Genomic DNA, 14430 nt, shown 5'->3' with positions numbered 1-14430 from the left:
TGACACTTAATGACAGTTGTCATAAACATGCATAAAACCTCCTTCATATTCATGACATGTGTCATGTCATGATTATGAAGGTGCCATGTCAGTCTTATGCACACCCCTTCAAGTACAGTGTTACCATATATATATATATTAAGCAGCTGTTTTCAACATTGATAATAAAAAGAAATGTTTATTGACTGCTTACCTGTGTGCTGGCTTTTGGTGTAGGAGAGGAAGAGGCCACGGCCATTGTTGTGTGGTCCACTCATGAACTGCACTGTGACCTGATGCCCCTCCGACTGTATGACAGCGTCTTTCCATTCTTTCCCTCCACAAAACTTCACTGCAGAAAGAGAAATGAAAATCATTTTCAATTCTTTTCCATTCACTCATCAGCACTCTGTACATTAGTGGGTGGTTTTGCTGCCATAAAACAGCATAAAACAGAAATTGCAATGTCTTATCATCTCACTGTGACATATATACACAAGTAAACAACATATATTTACTTTATTATTACTATTATTATTATTTTTACTTATATATTATTTTAACATTAAGGTAACATTAAGGTTTATTATGGAAGCCCGTTTCCGCCACTGAATAAAACAAGGTTACTGCGACTTTTTATCTCGCAATTCTGACTTTTTTTCTCAGAATTGTGAGATGTAAACTCGCAATTGCAAGTTATAAAGTCAAAATCGCAAGATATAAAGTCACAATTATGAGAAAAAAAGTCAGAATTGCGTGATATAAACTCGCAATTGCGAGTTATAAAGTCCAATTTTGAGGGTGATGAAGAATAGTGATAAAGCTTGCCAGAAAATACAACTCATTTAGCAGCTTATGAGGAGACAGGAAATGTACCACATTTGCCATCTGCTGTGGCAGCACATAAAGGACGAAACGCAAGTATCATTTACACACCTAATGTGCATCCTGCCCTCTATTTTGTTGAATTAGGGCCTTAAAAAGCTCATTGTCTTTCTTAATAAGTTCCCTAATGTGTCCTAGAGCTGCACAATTAATCAAATAAACAAATCAAGATTATGTTTACAACAGATATGTCTGCTGTGCATGTGAACGCAACATAATCAGACGCATTTAAATCAGTCTTATAAGCCTGTCAGCAAGAAAAACAGTCCTAATAAACAAGTTTTAAACAATCTGATCCACAGATGCGTGTTTTACAGTGCACTTATATTTGCGGTGGCACTCGAATGCACATCATGCTGAAATCACGACTTCCAAACTCGTAAGCTGAACTTCCCAGAAGGTCTTCAAGCACTCAGGAGAAAATAACAACCACATCTAACTGCAATGTGTACATGGCCAGAGCCACTTGCTGCCCAGCACTGGAATAATAGTAAAATTGCTAGTTTAAAAAGAAAAAATGACAGTTCTGATGAAACATACACACACAGTTGGGACTCCAAACCAAAAAGAGACCACAAGCACTAGACAAACTCTCAACACCCACACACACTAGGCAAACTCTCAACATCCACACACACTGACACTGCAAACATACACCACTTCCTCTGGGCAAAATAAAACACCCCTCTCGCCACAAACAACGCGTGCACGCACACACACACACACACACACACACACACACAATCGTAAAGGCGTCATATGGGCCCCACACTAATTCTGAGGGTGTATCTGAGCTGAGAAACAAGACTGTTGTCAGCTGGTCTGCATTAGAAAACCATTCAGCCAAACCTGATCTAACATCTCCCCGAGAAACACGCTGTCATGCACACATAAAAACACGCACACACATACATCCAAACACACAGACGCGCATACCAACACGCCCCTAGGAGACCAAGAGCTCTAAAACTGACACGCAGAATCATTTACAATGACTCAACTTCAGAAGAATGTCTGCTTCACGCTCTGTCTTTCCCTCAAACTCCTATTCATACACCCTAAAGTTTGAAACATGCTCTCAAGAAGAAAACTGCCTATTGTGTTCAAACAGACAAAATGAAATCATCTAAACAGTTTTAAAGCAAGCAGGAAGCATTAAAGCAGTGATGATGATAATGTACGGCTAAGACAGTGTGCGGTCGTGCTAAAAGAAATATTCTTCAGTTAAATACAGCTGACAGCATCTGTGACATGCTTTTCATCACCATGGACAATCATTTTGACTGATACCTTAATCTGTAAAAACATTAGTTGATGCACTTATACAGTGTTTTAAAGATGCTATTGCTTTGAAAACACAATCAAACAGTTAAACAACACGTTAAAAATATTATAGCTGCGTGATATAATCATTTATTTGTGAACCTGTGCAATTTCAAGAACCTGTAAGACAGTTTTCTTTGTTTCTTAATAACCAACTTTCAAAAAAGATGCAATTCATTGAAAAAAAAGATTTCTAAGTGAATGCCTCCTCTCTTGTAGTACATCAATACATATTCCTTATGGAATGAAGGACAGTTTTTATAAACATTTCTTAAGAATGTAAAGACTTCAGACGGAACATTTCAAACATGAAGCCCTAAGAGAATATTTTACTTTGAAGAGCTGAATCACTGCAGTTAAAGAGGATAAACAAATCATATAACGCAGAAGCAACAGCGCCCGCACTTCTTGTGTCCCTGAGCATGTCTGGTTTGTTTGAGTCAGATCTTTTCAGTGATCTCAAGGATTCAATGTGGTCACAGTGGTTCTCAAGTTGAGAGCTCACTGGAGAAGAAGATAATCAGTGAATAATGACTTAAATGTCGGTCAGATTCTTCGTACAGGATAAATAGACTTGAAATATATAAGTCATATTGACCACTTTTAAGATGCTTTTGCTTCGTTTTTCAAGCTTGAAAGCTTCAGTCCCCGTTCAATGTAATTGCATGGAACAGAGTGACTAAAGCCCAAAGTATGTTTCAGTTTTTATGTGGACAGTAGGGTATGTTTACAGTGCATGTGACGTACATATTATTACCAGCATAATATGTGCAGCCTGATTTTTTATAAATTGCACATACTCAGTTCCTTAGTTTGCATGTGTACCTTGAAATTTTTGCACTAATAGTTAATCCACAAGGTGGCAATGCCTTGGACATGGCCATTGTTTCACAGATGAAAAAAAAAAGAAAAGCTGTTTGCATAATCATGCTTTTTAGAGTTCATTACCAAACATATATTTAGAGATGTTTACATTGCTGTTGATAACATGAAATATTTTTTAGATAATGAGTATTAATCACTCAAATCACTTTATCTAAACATCTCTACTTAACCATCTGTCTAGCATATGCATCATGTTTGTAGTTTTTTAACACTTTTTATTCATGTTTGTAGTTCTAACACGCAATGGGTTGTGTGGAATATTAGCCTTTAGAGTGTCTATGGATCTGCACTTCGTCTTTCCACCAGAAACAGTAAACCAAGTCGTGATACTCATTTCAACATACATTTCTACTATTTAGAACACAATCATTCTAATATTCTAATAAGTATACCTTGAGCTTAACACATTACGAACAATGTCTCCTTTTGCATTCTTTAAATAAAGTCATACAAGTTTGGATCAACACGAGGGTGAGTGAATAATAACAAAATTTTCATTTATGACTAAACTAACCCTTCAATCTAACATCCACTAAACAGTGGCCTACTTACATCTCTGTATCCATGCGGTATGGTTCCCGAAACCTCTCCGAAATCAGTCAAGCACCCAGCAGGACAGAATTTACTGCAAATGCAGGACGGGAATATGAGACACAGACACACATATATGCAAGAACATGAAAACACACACCCCAGACAGCTGTAAACGTGAGTACCTGAACTCCGCTTCACTGAAGTGCCCTCCTTTTTCCAGACAGGTGATGAGGTCTGAAGGATGAGAAAAGAGACACACATTTTCTTTGAACCCTCTTGAAACATATTTACCTCTGTCAGATAAAGCAGCACATCTGATGGTTGCCATGGTGACACTATTGATTAATGTCATCCTTCCACACAAAGATAATACACAGGCATGTATGTGTGTGTGTGTGTGTTATGTGCGCACTGGCCATTCAGTAAGTGGTGTAACAGACTGGTGTATTGCGTTTCATTTTTGTGGATAAAAGCCTCCATCTGAATGAACAGATCAATAATACCAACTAGATTTACATCCGTTACTTTTTCCCTTAGTAAATATGAGTGGTGTTCACCCGTGCAAAACTTCCTGCCACAATGCTGCAATGTGTATGACTGTGTGTGCGCATTTCTGGTTCAAGGTATTTTGTGGTGTTATTGTACCCATTACTCACACCCACAGCTGTTCTTTCCTGACTCATGGGAAATATGATCTCTCTCTCACACACACACACACAGTCTCGCAGTACTGGGGTAAACAGGTGCAGCTCCCACATGGCAGAGTGAACTCCTGACCTCAGACAGCTCCAGAGGTCAAAGGCCAAATGTCATTGTTAAGACACATCAAACACAGAAGTGTACAGCTGTGATTCCACAGATTTGGAGGCTCAGGATGTGCCATGCTGTACAGAGCACCTTCACAAATGTGCTTACACTGCAGTTTGAAACTTTCCTGCAGCATTTGACATTATTACAAAAATAACTAGTACTTTTTCATATGCTTTGGGCATTAGAACTAGTTATTTGAACAAACCTCTAACACCACGTCTGCACCGGACACAAGCAGCTATATTATATGCACGCAGATAAATTTTTTCTACAAATCTTTTGTACTAATTAGTACTAAAACTGTCCTGGTTTGTGGTTTCACAGTAAAAAAAGAAATGGAACATCTATGTAATTTAAATCTATGTAACAAACCATGTCATTTGAGTAACCAGACATAACTGCAACTAAACAAGCAATGCAAATGTATTAATAATAAACTTATTTATTAAACTTAGTATTTTATTTAGAGGGACATTAGATAGTTATCGAACTCTGTACTAGCTACATTAAACTGTACTGTATGTCTTTTGGTTACTTTTGCATTATTAAGACATTGGACACTCAATTATATGAATTATTTAACAGAAATATTACAAAATAACTGCTTAACTACATTTTACTCTTGAAGATGCTGTCATTTTGAGTGTGACCACACAGTGATGCAGAGGTCAGGTGATACAAGTCAGAGCTTTCAGAAAATTCAAGTTTACAAGTTGTAAGTTGTTTACAAGGATGTGAACACTTTTTATAAGCTGTAACCTTGTAATTATGGTAATTTTACATGCCATGAACACACGTATGCATTCATAAGTGTCAAAACTGAAGTATACTTTAGGCGTCTCTAAGTATTTAACAATGCCACGTTTATGTTATGGACATGGATGATCATTTTTAATCATGCAGCATATTTAGCATAGGTATGTTATTACTTAATTGCTATTATTAATAAACTTCTACAAGTTATTTTTGAAATAGTCACACTGATTTTTACTGTAAAGCTGGTTGGAAGCTATTTGTTTTGAATAAAGCGCTATATAAATAACTTTGACTTGACCTTCTAAGCAATCTGACTTGCAATGTAAATCCAACAGACATTGAAGGAGTGGCCCGAGCTACAACTTGGGACAAGAATATAGATTTGGTCAAAAAGTGATCACCCAGCAATAGCCCACAACACTCTAGCAACATGATGTATTTCGAACTCTGTGACATTTTTGTACCGTATGACACAAGAGCCAACAGCCATTACATAATTTCCTCTCATTTTAAATGAATTTAAACTATTGACTCGTCTGTTAAATTAACTGCCTGTCATGCATAAGCTCTCTGGACGCACCTTGGAACCAGGAAAAACCCTAACATCCTTACAGTCAGAAACATACTCCTGAAATAATCTTTGTAATCAGGCTCACATGTCGTCCCTCAGTCTCATCTGAACAAACACACACAGTTACCATAGCAGCTCCTTTATGCATCTTGAGACACATCCAAGCCTGCTTCAACACTAATTCATCCAAACACAAGCTTTCACACATACAGGACAATAAGTGCACTACCGTTTAAAAGTTCTTTATGAAATCAATACTTTTGTTCAGCAAGGATGTGTTAAATTGATCAAAAGTGACAGTAAAGACATTTATAATGTCACAAAATACTTCTATTTTAAATAAATGCTGTTCTTTTGAACTCTGACTTTTTTTCTCAGAATTGTGAGATGTAAACTCGCAATTGCAAGTTATAAAGTCAAAATCGCAAGATATAAAGTCACAATTATGAGAAAAAAAGTCAGAATTGCGTGATATAAACTCGCAATTGCGAGTTATAAAGTCCAATTTTGAGGGGAAAAAAGACTGATATATTCTCAGAATTGTGAATTTATATATCACAATTCTGACTTTATAACTCGCAATTGTGAGTTTATATCACGCAATTCTGACTTTATAGCTCACAATAGCGAGTTTATGTCATGCAATTCTGAGAAAAAAGTCAGAATTGTGAGATGTAAACTTGCAATTACAAGAAAAAAATGTAAGATTTGTGAGATAAAAAGTCGCAATTACCTTTTTTATTTTTTATTCAGTGGCGGAAACGGGCTTACATAGTTTATAATGTTTGTTACTCTTATTTTTAATTTATTTGAAATTATTTATAGTTTTTACAGTATTGTATAAGAGATAATAACTGCTCTCATACAATGAAAATAAAGATATTTCATTCAATTCAACACTTCAGTATAGTGATTTTCACTTTTCACAGTTTTTGGCAACTTTTTCGACAACAAATTGTATTAATACCAGGTGTAAATAGGACCATAGATTACAAAAGTTTTAAAAAGAAAATACTTTTTTGCAAATTTAATATAATGATCTCAATTTATATAATAAGTATAAATGTGACTGAAGACTAGAAAAACAACTACAACAACACTGTGTTCAGAAGTGTTTCTCACCAATTTCCGTTCGCCCCGGTCCGTGGCCATTATAGAGTCGCAGGTAAGAAACTTGGCAGTTGTTTGTGTCTATGTCAAGAGCCGCAATGCGCACAAGGATTGTGTGTCCGGTGGTCACGCTGATCTCCCATTCACACACAGAGTTTGAGGGATAGGACAGAGGGTACCCCAGAGATGCCAGGCTCCCACTGCCCACACCCAGCACTGTGTGTCCACAGCCGTCCCCTGAAAAACATTCACAAATGATCATACATTTAACAAGATAACAGCATGGAATGCTTTGTTAGTTTAATGGAAATTACAGTCTAATCTGGATGCGGTACAATCAACATAATTTGATGAAATTTGCATGACCCACTAAGGCAGGGGTTCTGAACTCTGGCCCTCGAGGTCCACTTTCCTGCAGAGATTATCTCCAACCTTGATCAAACTCACCTGCCTGTAACTTTCTAGTAATCCTGAAGACCTTTATTAGCTTGTTCAGTTGTGTTTGATTAGAGTTGCATCTAAACTCCGCAGGAAAATGGACCTCAAGGGCCAGAGTTGAGAACCCCAGCACTAAGGTTTCATAAACAAAGTGCCCAAATTTTGTCTTAATTATGTACAGAATGTTTTGTCACCTTAAACTAAAATTTCATTTGGTGAAATGTTTTACTTGAAAGTTGTACAAAATAGCTCCTTGTTGAATCTTTAGAGGTGCAGAAAGAGAGAGAGAGAGAGAGAGAGAGAGAGAGAGAGAGAGAGAGAGATGAGATCGCATTGCATTGCAGCTGCTTGCGTTGCCTGTCACACGTTTACAGACCGAATGAAACTCGGCTTGCGCTGTTGTTACGTAATCCTTGCTGGACAATATTCAGACCCCGCAGCAAAAAAACAACAGCCCCATCCACACACACACACACACACACACACACCTCTAGTCTCAATGTTTCCCCTAGCTTTACTACACCCACACAAACCTTACATTTCCAAAGTTTTATGCACAGAAAGTACTGTCAGCTATTTCAGATAACATTCAGTATGAGTAACTGGTGCTAGTTTTCACTCGTTTCACTGAGTTTTTTCTCACGAATACTTTTATTCAGCAAGGATGCAGTAAACTGATCAGCAAAGACATTTATAATGTTACAAAAAGATTTATATTTCAATGCTGTGCTTGTGAACTTTCCATTCTGAAAAGATTCACAATTTCTTAAATTAAGCAGCATAACTGTTTTTAACATTGATTATAATAAAAATTGTTTCTCGAGCACCAAATCAGGATATTAGAATGATTTCTGAAAGATGAAGTCACACCGAAGACTATTTCAGACACAGTCAGCTATATATTTCAGATAATGACCTGTATGAGAAACCGGGGTCACACTTTATATTAGATGGCCTTAACTACTATGTACTTACATCAAAAAATAAGTACAATGTACTTATTGTGTTCATATTGTATTGCAAAACACTTTTGCTGCTATTGAGGTGGGATACGGGTAAGGTTAGGGACAGGTTTGGTGGTATGGCTTGGTTTAAGGGTGGGTTAAGGTGTAAGGAATGGGTCAACAGTGTAATTACAAATGTAATAACGGGAATTAATTACAGATGTAATTAGATATAGGTATTTTTAAAAATATAAGTACAATGAAAAAACATGCATGTACACAATAAGTGCATTGTACCAAATGATTAATTTAAATGTAAGTACATAGTAGTTAAGGCCACCTAATATAAAGTGGGACCAAAACTGGGGCTAGTTGTCACACGTATTCATGACTACATTTCTTAGGGTAGGTATATATTTAGAATCCAGTTTCTGTATAAACTAAAACCTGAAAGTCTTGACTAAAATTTTTTTATTTTTGGAAAATTTCCACCATTATTACCCAAGAATAATGACACTTGAACTTAAACCTTTTGTGACAACATGCCCCTATAAAATTGATAATGGAATTTTTATTATTTGCTTGGAGGATAAAATTCACAGTAAGTACTCATTTATGATGATTTTTAACTCATTGGTCATGTGATATCAACATGGCTGCACCCATTTGGGGCACCTCACTGTTTTTTTTTTCTAGTAGACTGATATAGGCCTATATGATGTCTTCATCTCATGTGAGTGGGCATAATTTATATGATATTTCTCAAAAGTGCTGTTTCCTTATGTGTAAAACTACTTATTGAGTTAAGCTCAGATTGCTTAAGAAGGACTATATCTGCAATAAGTGTGCTGTTAGTTTCTCTGTTTAAATGCAACAGCTTGACACTGGACAGCACATGAACGAACTCACTACATGTGGGGGCAGCGCGTTGCGTCATCATGTTCTTCTGTTGCTCCAGCTGTAGCACAGCAACAATGTAAGTATACAACACACACTCTGTTATTGAGCTGAGGTGTTACCCAGTCAAGTAATTACAGGTTCAGTTCTACCCTTACCAAAAAGTAGTATACTTCCAAGTTTATTTTAGTAAATATACTTAAGTAAAGTTCAAGTATATTTTTAAGTATACTTTACGTAGTAAGTATACAAATATCAGTGTACTAGTAGTATACTTGTAAGTGTACTATTTCAATACTCCTTGGGACTAAATTGGCCCACTTTCTAGTATATAAAAGTGTAATTTTAAGTATACTTTAAGCATAACAGTAGTAAACTTTGAGTACACAACTAGTTTACATCAAAATGTCTAGTTTGTACTGCAACTATACTAAAAGTGAACTTATAGGTATACTGATAGTTTACTAATTAAATACTTGTAGTAGCATTTTTAGTACACTTTGAAGTATAGTCTCAGTAAACTACTAGTTTAGTAGTTTTATACTGCAAGTATACTCGTAAGTTTTCTTTAAGTGAACTTTACATCATACTTTAAGTATACTACTATGTCCCTATTTAGGTATTAATTTGTATATATTTTCTTACATGAATATCTGAACATACAAAACATCAAAAGAAAGAACAGGGTATCTGCTTGTAAACAAAAACATTTTATTCTAGCTTCATGCATTATTTTTTTAAACACTTGAATGTGGATAAGTTTCATAAATAAAAAATAAAGAAATAAACAACATTTTGAACAAAAAGCTGAAAAAAGACTATGAATTGGATTCAACACCCCCAGAGCTTGACAGTCATTATTACCTCTTCATTGGTCGACATTTTATTCCATAACGTTACACAGTTTTGATACTGTTTTATGTCTGATGATCGTGTTAGATTACACGTGGAAGCATCTGTTGTTTCGGTTTCTTCTTCACTTGTGTTTTTTTGGAAATTCTGTACAGAAGATGTGTACTAGCGCCCCCTACCGTATAACAATGAAAACACGGATTCAAGGAGCACAATTATAGCTAAAATATATTTAGACTTTCTCTAAGTATAAGTCAAGTATACTTAAATGTCATTTTAAGTATATTTCTGATAAGTACATAAAAAGTAGACTAAAAGTATACTTTCCTATTTTTAGTTTAAAAGAAGTATACTAATAGCACACTTGAATAAACTTCTTTTTCGTAAGGGTAGTTACGTGCCTTGGTTAGTTATTGGTGTCTTGATCAAACAAACGATGTGTGATACTAATGAACCGCGCCCGGATTTGAACCAATAAACTTTCAATTACCAGTCTGGGTCTTTAACCGCTAACGTTAGGGCTACACCACACCGCCCCAAGAGTTTGTTGCGAAACCGCAATCAGTCCTAAACCCAAGGGTGGTGAAGCAGTTTATAAGAAGATTACCAACTCCTAAAACTTTGACCCCCTCTGAAGATCACGTACCCTTCTGCGCCCGCGAGCTTCTGGCACCGAGGAGTAAAATGAAGACGATCAGGATGAAGACCGCAGCCCCCCCGGTCCCTCTGCCTACCATTACCGACGCGTCCATCCCAGCAGCCTGCAGTCCGAATGCATAATGCAAAAGTGTCCTGATCCAGTCTTGAGTCACAGTCCTGATAAGTGCGCGCCAGTGAGTGCGTGTGTTTAGTATCAGGATGGTTTTATTGACGCTTCCTGAACTCTGGAGCGGCGCACCGTTGGAACAAACACAGTCTCTTCATTCCCCGATCTATTACACGACTTCCTCAACTTCCGCTCCTCCCACCACACAGCGGCCCCTAGATGGGAATTCTGTGGTATTCCATACAGTGTTGTGGAGGGGACAAGGAGAAATCAGTGATTTGTTTTTGCCTTACGGGAAGACATGTTTGGAACAAAATGTCAACATAAGAAACACGAGGGAAAATATATTATTAATATTATTATTAGCCTAGCTGACGTTTTAGGCTATTAAGACTGTAAAAGCTGTGCATAATAATAGGCTAACATTTAATACATTTTCTTCTTCTTCTTCTTAGGACATACAGACGACAGAACTGCAAATAGGCTATTTATTGTAAATATTGACGAATGGCGAATCTATTGAACTGTCACCTCAGTCAGACATAAAATATAGGCTATCTTAACATATTATGAATATAACAGCCCACATGAAAAAATACTATAGTAATTTATAGTAAATAGCTACTAGTGTTTATGAACCATAATATAGTAAAGTTCTTGAATTAATTTGTTGTGGTAATTCTATAGATGCTGTGGTAATATAACAACTATAGTAATATAAACAAATTACTTTACCCAATACTGTACCAAGTTTTCTACAACTATAGGGTATATTATACTACAGTACACTACAGTTTTTACTAGTATAAACTAAAGTATACTACAATATCAGTTTATCAGTTCACTATAGTTAGCCTATGCTGTAGCATTAATTAACAAAGTGTTGTAAATACTATAATATATACAGTATAATATACACTTTACTATAGTATGGTTCAAAAAACACTATAGTATTTACTATAAATTACTATAGTATTTTTTTCATGTGGGAGTAGCTATTTTGTTTTTTCTGGTTGACATATAATGTTTGTATGATATAAGATGATACACAAATTTGCCTAAAACTAAAAAACTCATCAGACTCTGTGTGACCTTGTTGAACTCGTTGGTACAATATAGAATGAGGACCTTCAAGATGAAGGCTGACTTTGAATTAGCTGTTTTTTGAATGAGTTTGTATTTGTTAGAAATCGAACTGATACATAATAATATGTAATCTGTTAGACATGTAGACATTTTCTTTCAAAGATACTTGTTTATACTTCTGTTTAATGCAGGTCTGTTGAAGCACTGAACTCAGTCACTTGGCTGGTAGCTTTATAATGTCCAATTTCTCAAAGAACCACAGAAAAAAGAGTTACTGAAGCTCACATCTGTGAATATGAAATGTTACTAAAATAATTATAAGATCAATTATACATGAAGTCAGTGGTTTGGAGGTTTTATGTCACATTCTCTTGCAGATGAAAACATGTAGATGTTATAGAGTTTAACTGAGTGAAAAGCATATTTGCACTACATTTCAAGCTTTCAGTTTCTACGAATCAAAGAGCCTTTAGTTTTAATACATCCACATGGACTTTGATTGTTATCACAAGCATAAATGTAGTGCAAATTCTAGTTACTTTCCATTTTAATATAAAAACTGTCAACCACAGCACAGATACCATAAAGAAGCATTTTTTTCTATAAAGACGAGTTAAACATTTAAGCAAAACTGTCATAATCTCTTCTGAGTATTTGCTGACGATTCATATTTTTATAATAATCATAATAATAAACAGGACTTCTATTTTGATGTAAATAATATTTTTTTCTCTGTTAGATGCCTCAGACGAACTAAGTTTGTTCATTTTGGTCAAAATATCTAAGAAGGGTTTAGGTTTTGTAGGTTTTCGCAGATCTCTCTCTCTCTCTCTCTCTCTCTCGCTCTGTCTCTCTCTCTCTCACTCACTCACTCATTCATTGTTTGTCGATATATCAAATGCCCTTTCTTTCTGTCCTTGGGATAGCTCAGTGGTGAATCAGAGTCCTTCAGCCAAGGCTGTTATCTTTTATCTTACAACAAGGTCTGCTCTGCACGTCCACGTTCTCTGTGTGCGGGACATCGGAAATAGCAGAGAATCATACATTCTAACGCTATGGCTCCACCTAGTGGTAAAGTACTCCTTGTCGTCTTGTTAAATTAGGAAAAGAACACGACTGCCACACCGTGGTAATACGAGGTAATGCAATGCCCAATGCCCCCAATTTATTTATTTATTTTTACACACGCAGTTATGAATCTCGTTGTATTAAATAACAACATACAAAAAACACACGCTATTGATAATAACATGCAATATTGATAATAACAGGCAATTTCATTAGCATCAAATTATCATATTAGAATGAAGGATCATGTGATACTGGAGACTAGAGTAATGACTGCTAAAAATTCAGCTTTGCCATCACCGGAATAAATAACATTTTATAATATTAAAATAGAAAACAGTTTGAATAATTAATCTAATGCAATACTATTTTTAAGTGTGGCTTAAGTGTCCAAATATACTTTTTTGGGCACTGTATCAAAGATAAATCTTCCACAGCACCAAATATATACATTGACAGATTGGTGCTATAATAATCTTTGTGCTGTTCAATAGTCTGTTGGAGGCATATTGTTGGACTAAAAAGCTTGTGTTTGAGTCTCTATTCTTTTAAGTCTGATTTTGGGTTCATGTGGGTCAGAGATGTCTGCTATGAAGTTGAAAAAAAGCACAGACGTGTCACACTATTCTGTCCTGCCGTGTATGTCAAACACAGATGAACAAACTTTACATCTCATTTTTTCTTTTGTTCTTTCCATCATTTTTTTCTTTTTTCTCTTTGTCTAGCTTACTAGATATTTCTGCCATTCTTTGACTTCACACTTCAGTAGCTCCAAAAAAAAGTACCATGGCACTTTTACATAACGTTTTGGAAGTCATGCTGTATTTATACCATGGTATTCTATGAAGGATCTTATGAGTATCATGTATATTTATTGTTATAATCTGAAAATTAACCTGCCAATTAATCCAAATTGTTCTATTGTCTTTCTTCATCTGTTTAAATTGACTTGGATTTTGACATCGAATGGTTGATTTTTTTTGTCTGGGTCTTAGAAGATCTTAAAGGGGTCATATGATGCGATTTAAATTTTTCCTTTCTCTTTGGAGTGTTACAAGCTCTTGGTGCATAAGGGGTCGTCACATGTGGTTGCCGCAAGCCCGCCAGCCGCTCCTTCGTTGAATCCGCCGGCCGTTCCTCACTCTAGGCCTCCGTGTGTGACGCAGTGTTTCGTTGTGAAAGCGAAACTACTTTGTTTGGTCTTCCAAAAGAGTACACGACTAGAAATCAGTGGTTAAGTTGTATTTACAACACTGTTCTAGAACAGTTCAACCCAAATATTCAGATGTGTCCAGCGCATTTTATGGAGGACTGTTTCCTGATCCTGGTAGAGTAGACTACAATGCCGGCTGTTCTGACTCACAGACTGTAAGTACGTTTTTTATATTTAAAGAAGTGTAGAGTAGGTTTTATGAGTTTTATGTTTACACGGCGCGATGCAATGCGTAAAAAGACAGTATATGTCATTATAATCCGTAATTATGTCCCCATTGGATGCAACAAATGCCTCGTTTATAATGGGTTTT

At 36.0% G+C, this 14430-nt stretch overlaps 1 protein-coding gene across 1 annotated transcript in view; it reads right to left on the bottom strand.

The window, feature by feature from the left end:
- dcbld2 (discoidin, CUB and LCCL domain containing 2) overlaps positions 1-10948 on the bottom strand; it is a 19692-nt gene extending 8744 nt beyond the window's left edge. Inside the window, exons 1-3 of the mRNA XM_016454159.1 lie at positions 10631-10948; positions 6866-7090; positions 194-331 (exon numbers count right to left, since the gene is read on the bottom strand). Coding sequence (XP_016309645.1) covers positions 194-331; positions 6866-7090; positions 10631-10736 — 469 coding nt within the window. The 5' untranslated portion in view covers positions 10737-10948. The remainder of the gene's footprint in view (positions 1-193; positions 332-6865; positions 7091-10630) is intronic.
- Positions 10949-14430: the final 3482 nt, after the last annotated feature.

Source organism: Sinocyclocheilus anshuiensis, unplaced genomic scaffold (genome assembly GCF_001515605.1).
Source record: "Sinocyclocheilus anshuiensis isolate Anshui unplaced genomic scaffold, SAMN03320099.WGS_v1.1 scaffold976, whole genome shotgun sequence".
NCBI lineage: Eukaryota > Metazoa > Chordata > Actinopteri > Cypriniformes > Cyprinidae > Sinocyclocheilus > Sinocyclocheilus anshuiensis.
Note: the sequence above shows the minus strand (reverse complement) of the source record. Positions and strands in the feature narration are given on the sequence as shown.